At 44.5% G+C, this 10,014-nt stretch overlaps 1 protein-coding gene across 2 annotated transcripts; it reads right to left on the bottom strand.

Annotated features, from left to right (window-relative positions):
* Window positions 1–3,628: 3,628 nt before the first annotated feature.
* On the bottom strand, window positions 3,629–9,887 carry Ngrn (neugrin, neurite outgrowth associated). 2 transcript variants are annotated; one of them, XM_004852792.3, is made up of 3 exons: window positions 9,686–9,887; window positions 9,159–9,269; window positions 3,629–4,859 (listed from the first exon to the last, which is right to left on the bottom strand). In XM_004852792.3, exons 1-3 carry the CDS (start codon window positions 9,847–9,849, stop codon window positions 4,262–4,264), a joined length of 873 nt encoding a protein of 290 aa, XP_004852849.1. In that variant the 5' UTR covers window positions 9,850–9,887; the 3' UTR covers window positions 3,629–4,261. The 2 variants fall into 2 exon arrangements, 1 of the variants encoding a protein (XP_004852849.1); XR_002397572.2 differs by adding an exon at window positions 8,477–8,567 and having other exon boundaries at window positions 4,677–4,859; window positions 9,159–9,876.
* Window positions 9,888–10,014: the final 127 nt, after the last annotated feature.

The following is a 10,014-nucleotide window of genomic DNA, read 5'->3' as shown; positions in this document are numbered from 1 at the left end:
ATAGCGAGACCCTGTCACAAAACAAAACAAACAAAATTGCAGAAAAGTGATTGCCTTGGGGATGGGAATTGACTGGGTTTATAAGGGAACTATGAAAGGTGATGGTAATAATCTGTACCTTGCTTTTAAAAAAAAAACTTAAGGGCCAGGGATTTAGCTCGGTGGTTCTGCCGCCTGCCCTGCAAGCGCAAGGACCAGATTTCGATCCCTGGTACCAAAGAAACCAACAACAACTTGAAGAGGGACATAAAGGATGGATCAGACTGACAGCACTCAATATTCTGATCAAGAATACCATCATATTTCCTGGTGGATACAGGAAGTACAGAGCATCACCCGTTGCCAAAAAATTGAACCTGATGAAGCTTCAAGATCTAACTACCAGTTTAGAGAATATATAAATGAGTAAGAAAGTGTTAAGATGTCATAAAGATAAAACTAACATATCCAAAATGCAGGAAATTATATAGGACAAGTGATCTGACTCTAAAGTAAATGGGAGGAGGAAAAAATACTTTGGAATAAAGGAAATTTAGCTGGGTGTGGTGGCGCACACCTGTGATCCCAGCACTTGAGAGGGTGAGGCAAGAGGATGGCCATAAATTCAAGGCCAGCCTAGGCTATATAGTGAGTTCAAGGCCAGTCTGAATTACATAGGGAGACCCTGTTTTAAAACAAAAAAACAAAATAAAACAAAACAAAAACTCCAAAATACAGTAAAGGAAATTTAAAGGACCTAACAAAATGTAATGTTACAAACTGTGGACTTTGTTTGGATACCCTAATAAATCAACTGTAAAAGTTACTTATGAAACAAGAAACCACTATTAGAATATTAGGTGATATTAAAGAGTTGGGGCCCAGCTCAGTGGTGCAAACCTATAATCCCAGAACTGGGGAGGCTGAGGCAGGAGGATTACTGTGAGCTGGAGGCTAGCCTGGGATACATAGTGAGTTCAAGGCCTGAACTACATAGCGAGACCCTGTCTCAAAAAACCAAAAACAAAGTACAAGGTCCCGAGTTTGATCCCTGGCACCAAAAGCAAACAAAAAACAGAGTTGGAGGTGTAGCTCAATGGTAGAATAAGGACCTGGGTTCAATCCCCAAAACGAAAGGAAAATATTGGGTAATGAGTATGGAGGGGTTCCTTGCAATATTCTACTTTTCTGTGAAGATTTTTTTTCCAGTGCCAGGGATCAAACTCAGGACCTTGCACTTAAGAGGCAGGTGTGGCACCACTGAGCTACATCCCTGGCCCCTATATTCTACTTTTGTATGTTTGAAAAGTTCTATAATACAAGACTAAGTGAAACAACAATCTGTATATTCACATTCCACTTCAGGATCTCATCTAGTGTTTTATGCTGAGCATTTTGTGTGCCCCTACACTCCCACCATTCCCAAGATCAGGCAGGCAGCAGAACCACTGAGCTAAATACCCGGCCCTTATTCCCAAGATCAAAGCTCAGCTGCATTGAGGTGGGGGCTGCCCTGAGATGGTAGACTTCATTCCTACTGCTCCTTAAAGCCGGTAAGTGAAGTGCATGCTCTCTGTGGTTTGCCAGCTTCTTGGTCCTGCTCCAAAGATTGCTCTGTGGTACCTAATCCACCTGCAGCCTTTTGCTCCTGCTCAGATGGAAACCTGTTTCCTGTTGCTTCCTCCACAAAAGTACAGTTCCACCTCATCCAGTGTGGTGCTCCTGTTCCTCGTGCTGTGAGACAGGAGAGCCTAGAAAGGGGCCCTTGGAGTCCTGGGACCCCAACCCAGTGAACACAAAGCAGGAATGGGGCTCCATCACTCATGCCAGCCTCCTGCCGGGCTCAGAGGCAGTTTCCTGCAACAAGGAAGCTGGAATTTTCTACCACCAGGGAGTTAGGATCTGAGACACACTGACAGGCCAGAGGAGGAGCAAGTCGGCTTGGAAGCTCAAGTGCCTTGTCTGAGGGTGGGATGTTGCTAGCAGTTGTAAAAGCAGGGCTTTCCACTGCCATAGAATGGCTGGTTGTTACAAAGTCCCCGTCATTTCTTCATTCACTTAGCCAATGTTGAGATGGTAGGAAGTGGGACTACAGCAATCAACACACCGGTCTCTGCCCTTCACAGGGTCTATGTTCAAAATACAGAAAGAGTGCTGTCAGTATAGCAGTAATGAAATTTCAGATACTGGGGAAAATCAGACTCTGGTGACAATAAGAATGTGAAGGGAGGTGCTTTAGATTGGTTGAATAGGGAAAGCCTAAAAAAGTGACATCTGATTTTAGACCTAAATGACAAGAAGCCAGCCACATGAAAACCTAGGGCCAAAGAATAAGTCCAAAACTCTTACACAAGCAGGTTCCAAGAGTGGAAAAAAGGTTTATGATAAGTAAACAATGGGGTAGTAGGGGATAAGGTATATGAAAAACGCATCCTAGTTTTTAGGAATAGCTTGTAGATTTCCATAAACTGCTGGGGTAAGAGCCTGGTCAGAGAGATGATTTACAAGAGTTAGAAATGCAAAAATAACAGTCAAATAGCACCTAGAACCTCTTTAAACAATTACAAACAACTATCATGGCAACCATACATGTAACATCACAAAAACCAGGCATGGTGGCACACATTTGTAACCCCAGTACCCTGGGAGGCTGAGGCAGGACTGCCAAGTTCAAGGTCAGTCTGGGCAACTTATTGACTTAAACGGTCTGAAAATAAAATGGGCTGGGGGTATAGCTTACTGTGAAGGCCTTTAATTCACATTATCACCAGAGGGGAGGGGGAATCAGGAAGCCTTAACCATAAACTACTTGATAGTGACAGGACAGAGAACAAGGGCTGTTATCTGTCTACTGTACTCCTAGTACGTCATGTGATAGAGCTGTTTACAACAAACATGCTCATTAACAATAATCAATGATAATGCGTTTGCTAAAATTGACATTCACAAATAGCAAGATGCCAACAAGTAGCAATGACAGAGTTGAAATAACAGTGGTTTAACACTGTTCATATAAATTTGGAGTATCAAAAAGAATCAGTAAATTAATGGAACTTATGCCAAACAGTGGCACCAGAGACCCTGGATTAATGGAGACCTAGGTTCAAGTTCCAATACTGCTACTTATGGCCACCCTAGGGTCTTGCTTCCTTATTTGGAGAAGGGCTCGTTTGTTCTCGCCTACTTCACGTAACCTCCGTAGAAATCTGATGTCACCTGTACAACCAAACATAATTTAATAAAACTTTAGAATATGACTGGGATGGGAATGCTAAAGCTTTTTGCCTATTTTTTTTCCCCCAAACTTCTACTCAATCTCTTTCAGAACCCTAGCAACTAAGACAAAGATGTCCAGTTTTTGGTTGTCAAAACTCATCACTGAGGGCCAGGGATTTGGCTCAGTGGCACTGTGCCTGCCTCACAAGCACAAGGTCCTGAGTTCAATCCCCATCACCACAAAACAAACAAACAAACAAAAACTCATCATTGAGCAGGTTGCTCCCCGCAGAACCCTTTGTTGGAGATGCCTCTAGTTCCATCTCTCTCCCAGTGTTTAATGACAGGGATGCTTTCCCTTCTGGCTGTTCCATTCCGTCACCCTCCAAGGTTCACAAGTAAGTCCTCCCACCCCAGAGAGTATCAAGCAACACAGACGGCTACGTTTTATTTTTGCACACAAGGAAAACAACCAATTGATTATGCAGTTCCAGAACTCTTAGTGTTCACTGATCAAGAAGAAAATGAGGTCAGAAGGCAAACTCTTCATTTCTTCCCAAACATATTACAAGTATCACAGACATCAAATCAGCATATACAACACTGGTGTTCGGCACAGAGAGCCCAAGCAGAAGAGTGAGGAATACTGAAGGGCCACAGGGGTCAGGGTGGAGGCAGTGCTTCCACAAGCTTCACTCTAGCCAAGTAGCTCACATCCTAGGCTCATCACATCCTTGGCTCATCACATCCTTCTATGTCTTTTTTTTTTGGTACTGGAGATCAAACTCAGGACCTTGCGCATTCGAGGCAGGTGCCGGAACCACTGAGCTAAATCCCTGGCCCCCTTCTATGTCAAAGTGACTAAAACATGCAGAAATCCTAGCTGGATGTCTGTAAACCCAGCACTCAGGAGGGTGAAGCAGGAGCATTGCCCTGAGTTCAAGGCCAGCCTGGGTTACACAGTGAGACCTTGTCTTAAAAAAAGAGAGAAAAAGGCAGCAATCCTGGCAGCTCCCTATTTGCCCAGCCATGTTTCATATGGCATTTTCATAAGCCATGCTCTGGTTCAAATTCTGTACAGGAAGTTCCCGTTGCTGTCAAAGAACTCCCGCCCCCTCTGTACTACTTTGCTGTTAAAGTTCTGATCACCTAGCTCATCCACCTTCCACTCTTCCAGCTTCTTGTCACTTGGCAAGAAATTACTGTCAGTGCTTCTGGTGCCTGCACAATCACTGGTGGAGGACTTTGGCTTTCTCTGATGATCCGAGGCTATAGTGACAGGCACAAAGCTCCTCTTCCCCAGGCCTTGGGTTCCTTTGTTGCTTCCCTTCTGTCTCCGTAGGGGATCTCTACTCTGAGTGCTGGGCTCTTGTACTGTCAGAGCGGTGCTGTGGCTCTGACCTCTGGATGAGGCTTCCAGGAAAGGCTCCGATACAGCATGGCCTGCAGCAAGGGGCTTTGTGCTATCTTCAGAGCCCTGCAGCTGCTGCACCAAGTGAGCAAGCCCAGGCTTTTTCAGTACTTTTTGATCCTGCTTCAGTTTCTGCTTCACAGTGGGTACAAATTTACTTTTTAAAACCCTCTGAATAACATCGGTGCTGACATCAAAGCCTTCAGCCAACCTGGGGACTGACCAGGAATCTGCAAATTCCTTGTGTAAATACCTATGGAAAAAAGGAGCAGGTTTAGTGTGAGTCTCCTACCTGAATAGCTAATTGATAATACTAGTGATAAATAAATTAAAAGGCCTGGAAAAACTGCAGATGCGCTCCCTAACTGTGCCAGTTAACATGTTCCCGCCAGCTCGTGACACCAGTGGTGCCTGCATGACTGTCCCATTGGCAGCTTGTACCACTGATGGTATAAACAGATTTAATCACTTGTATTGGTCTTTTTAATAATAAAATTAATAAAAAGCACCAGATGGGACAGTTGTGCATGTACCGCTGGTGGTTCAAGCCAGCCAGCAGGAAGACATACAAATTATGGCCACCTCATGAATGTGTTAAACGGTTATTCCATTCCTGTGTCAAAAGATCCCGATCACTCTCAAGTCCCTTCACTTCACTTCTATGAATGCTTCTGGCTGAATCTTAATACCCACATTAGATCCCGGGGATAAAAGCACGGATCTCTGCTTCCATGGTGGAGAGATGTATCACACAGTGACGCTATGGTTAAGTGTTACAGCACAGGATGAAGTAAAAGGACCTGAGAGGGAAACCCAAGGACAAGCAGTCACAACACACTGCTTCACAAAGTCATCCAGGCGAGAGCTGATCTTAAAGGATGAAAGTGAGCAATAAGCTGACAGGGGGAAGGACAGAGGAGAGATCGAAGAGACTGACAGAGTAAGCACATGAGAAGTGCAAAGAAGCACATCACCTTGCTGGGAATACTTCACACTGACAGTGCAGATGGGAGCAAGGTTATGCTGTGCTTATCAGTCTGGAATTTATCCAGCAACAATGAGCCAAGGTGCAATTTTAGAAGGTGCAATTTTCATTGTGAAGCTCCACCCACTGGTAGTTATTCCGGTGGTAAAGGTGTAGGTAAAAGGGTGTAGCTCAATAGCAGAACACCTGCTTAGCAGCAGTCAGGGCCCTGGGTTACAGTCCCAGCACTGTCAAAAACTGAATGAAAAAAGCTCAAGAGGAAAAACTAGCATGAGGCTGTTAGAATAATCCAGGCAGTGAAAGCACAGGAGGCAAGAGAGCCAAGAAATAGTTCAGGAAGGTCAACTGGTAGAATCTGGTAAGAACTAAATATTGGGGTTCCTATCAAGGATACAATTCAGGGTCTTAGCTGTGGTGGTTGATGAGCTGTCAGGAAAATAGAAGAATTACATTGTTCTGGAACAATGATGAATTCTATTTTGTATATGTTGAGTTTGAAAAACTTGTGTGACTGTAAGATTAAAAAGAGAATTTTATTTACAGGGTCAAATATTGTACTGTGTTGTGCTGTGTTTTGTTTTGTTTTAGACAGGGTCTCGCTATGCAGTCCAGGCTGACTTTGAACTTGGGGTAATCCTCCTGCCTCAGCCTCCCCAGCGCTGGGATTACAGGGTCCATCACCACACTTGGCCTACACAAATGTTAAGAAGGCTAGAGACTGCATAGTGTCAATGAAATGAAGGCATCACTGATGGATGTAAGGAGTTTTATTATAATAAGTACACACACCAAACAAAGGAACAATAAAGATAGCCAGTCAGGAAGCCTTGGAGCCAGCTGAGAATCAGAGAAGGAAGGAAGGCTTTAATCCCAGCACTCTGAGCGGCTCAGGCAAGAGGATTACAAGTTTGCCAGCCTGGGCAACTAAAGAGACTTAATAAGATCCTGTCAAATAAAAAAAAAAGGGCTGGAGGGCTGGAGATTTAGCTCAGTGGTTTTGGCGCCTGCCTCGCAAGTGCAAGGTCCCGAGTTCGATCCCCAGTACCAAAAAAAAGGGCTGGGGGTGTAGTTCAGTGCAAAGGCCCTGGGATCAATTCCCACTACCTTAAAAACAAAAAACAGGGCTGGGGATTTAGAGCTCAGTGGTTCAACTGCCTGCCTCACAAGCGCAAGGTCCTGAGTTCAACCCCCAGTACCAAAAACAAACAAACTAAAAAAGGATGACAGAGGGCTTTAAGTTCACAGTTGGGACATCCCTGAGTAAGCACATAAGGATATGACTGAAAGTACACCAAGGACTGGTCCTATACAAGTGACAGGCTATCACTTCTAAAATGGAAGGAGGGCCAGGGATTTAGCTCAGTGGTGGTACCACCGCCTGCCTCACAAGCACAAGGTCCCCAGTTCCATCCCCAGGACCAAAAACAAACAAACAAAAATAAAATGGAAGGAGAGCCTGGCATGGTAGTACACACCTGTAATCCCAGCATTTGAGAGGCTGAGGCAGGAGGATCACCAGAAGTTCAAAGCCAGCCTGGGCTACATAGTGAGTTCAAGGCCAGCCTGGTCTACATATCGAGACCCTGTCTCAAAAATAAATTAATAAATATTTTTTTAAATGGAGGTAGGGCCAGGGATAGCTCAGTGGTTTTGCTGCCTGCTGCACAAGTGGAAGGACCCAAGTTTGATCCCTGGTACCAAAAAAAAAAGGAAGTACAGTATGACAACTGAAGGTAAAGAGCAAGACCAGGAAGCTGAAAAGATTTTAATAATGGCCAATTTTTTTTTCTTTGAAGTTGAAGGTATTTATTGACCACAAAAGGGGATTTACTAGGGTTTGAAAAGCTATTTTGTTCTAGACAGAAGAGAGCTGATGGGCCCGGGATGTAACTCAATGGTACAGAGAAGCATTTGCCTAGCACATGCACAGCTCTGGGTTCAGACAGTAGGAAGCCAACTGGGGACCCAGAAGAAAAGTGCTATAGGCTAACAAAGTCCTGACCAGTTCTACAAATCCTCTTCATTCTCAGTCACAACCAGAGTCATTCTCCGCTCCATGGACATGGAAAATGGTACATAACCAATGTAGGGCTATTTAATAATATTAATCAAAATGCAAATACACTTGTCTTTTTATCAGTAAGCCTGTTTCTGGGAACATATACATCAAATACTGCTGGCAGATACACTAAATGATGTGTATACAGTTATTCATTGGAGCACTATTTGTAAGCAAAAGGAGTGCAAACAACCCAAGCGCCCAACATAAGAAAGGTCAAATAAACTATGGTTTACTTAAGCTAGAGAGAAATACATAGCTCTCTCTTCTGAATGGAAAAATCTATAGGATTTAAGTGAAAAAAGAAGTGCAGAATAAAATTCATAGTATGTTATGTTTGTGATACAGGAGGTGAAAGTAAAAATTTACAGTCATACTTGCTTGTACCTGCATAAGGAACTCTGGAAAAAGACACAAAAACCGGTAAAAATGGTCATACAAAACTGGGACAAATAAATCAAAGTATACACCACGCTGTAGTTATAATTTTGAGCCACAGGTAATAAATTACCTACTAAAATGTTTTCAAATGAAAGAAAATTTTTCTAAATTTAAAATTTTTAAAAGATCCCTTTTAAGATTTTTCTAAGTTATGGAAAATGCATATAACCATGGAAGGCCCATTTCTGGACCTTGGGCTAAGAATCCCATGATCTATTTAGATATCAAATGTGGCATCTACAATTTGTTATTTAAAAAGTTAAGCAAAAAACAAGCCGTGTCATAACATTAAAAATTAAATCTAGATGACCTAAATCTAAGATTAGAAGTTTATTATTATACTTCTGTTTAAAATTTTCAATAAATAATAAAATATAAGCCAGACCTGTTGGTGCCCCTCTGTAATCCTAGCATTCTGGGAGGTTGAGGCAGGAGGAATGCAAGTTTGAGCCCAGCCTGGGGAATTTAGTGAGATCCTGTCTCCAAAAGGAAAAAAAGAAGTTGAGAATATAGCTCAGTGTGAAAATAATTTTCATTATTATTATTTAGTCTTTTTTTAAGAGTAAGAAAAATGTATTGAGAGAAAGATAGCTTCTAAGAGAGACAGAAAGGGAACTGCCCACTCTGTTTCTCCCTTTTTTTTTGGTACCAGGGATCAAACTCAGGACCTTGCGCTTTTTTTTTTTGGTACCGGGGATCAAATTCGGGTCCTTTGGCTTGCAAGGCATGCAGCGGAACCACTGGGGTAAATCCGCGGCCCTTAGGACTTTGTGCTTTTGAGGCAGGTGGCAGCACCACTGAGCTATATCCCTGGCTCTGCTTCTTTTTTCTCGTCTTTTGAGATTAGGTCTATGTAGTTCAGGCTGACCTGCAACTCACTATGCAGGCAAGGCTGGTCTTGAACTGGTGGCCATCCTCCTACCTCAGCCTCTCCAAAGACAGGATTACAGGAGCGCACCACTACGCCCGGTTTAAAAAATAATTATTTTTTAAAAATGCCAAATTCATGTCCTGCCCCTAGTGTCCTTCACTTTCCATCACAACCAACAAGTTACACTGAGTCTTACCGGATCTGGTCCATGGCTGCCCGAGTCAGGGTTCTGGGAGGGGGACCTGGCGGCTCCATTTGCCTCCGGATTTTCTGGAGTCGGATTGCTTTCTTCTGCCGTTTCAGGGTGCTAAGAGAGAGAACCAATGGCAGAAGCCATGCGTGCAAGCAAGATGGGTGTTGAAGAGTTTCGGGCTAAATCTCAGACAGCCCAGTCGACTTCCCAGTCCGCAAAGACAACTGAGCCATGTTTAGCAGTTTAGAGTGCTGTGTACACCGCCCCAGAATCTGAACAGCTAAAACAATAACTGTCTGTAAGCAAGTCGAACTCTCTAAACGGATGATGAAATAACGTCACTAGCAATGGGACCCGCAATCATTAGGAAATTGAACACCAGCCCTGAGGCCCTCACAACACGTAAAAAGAGAATACAGTAGGGTTGCTGCGGACGCGGAGGCAGGACACTCTGCGACAAGGGGGCGCGGCCCCGAGCGCCGGGACGCGGCGCCGTGGTTCAGGCTGAGGGCCTGCGAAGGAGCCGATACCTTTCCAACTCCTGCAGCTCCCGCTCCTCTGGCTCCCAGTCAGAATCGGGGTCGGGCTCGCGACCGGTAGGTCCTGGACCTGCCACCCCCCGAGTTACGAACCCACATCGCGCGACCGCCGCCCGGACACGGCCGGTCAGCGAAAGGGTCAAGGTAGCTGCCATGGCGACAAAAACCACTCCTGCAGACCCCGCGACGAGACCCTACCGGAAGTAGCGGGGCGGGCCCGGAAAAGGAAGGGGCCGACCGAAGCTGTAGAGGTCGTGAGTCTTTCAGGGCGGAGCTGCCCTTTGGCTCACGCTTCGCCTCACGTTTCGCCTAGGTAACTG

The sequence above is a fragment of the Heterocephalus glaber genome, unplaced genomic scaffold (assembly GCF_053883595.1).
Source record: "Heterocephalus glaber isolate CG9 unplaced genomic scaffold, H.glaber_assembly_v1.0 deba00001531, whole genome shotgun sequence".
NCBI classification, from domain to species: domain Eukaryota; kingdom Metazoa; phylum Chordata; class Mammalia; order Rodentia; family Bathyergidae; genus Heterocephalus; species Heterocephalus glaber.
This window is presented reverse-complemented; position numbering and strand designations above follow the sequence as displayed.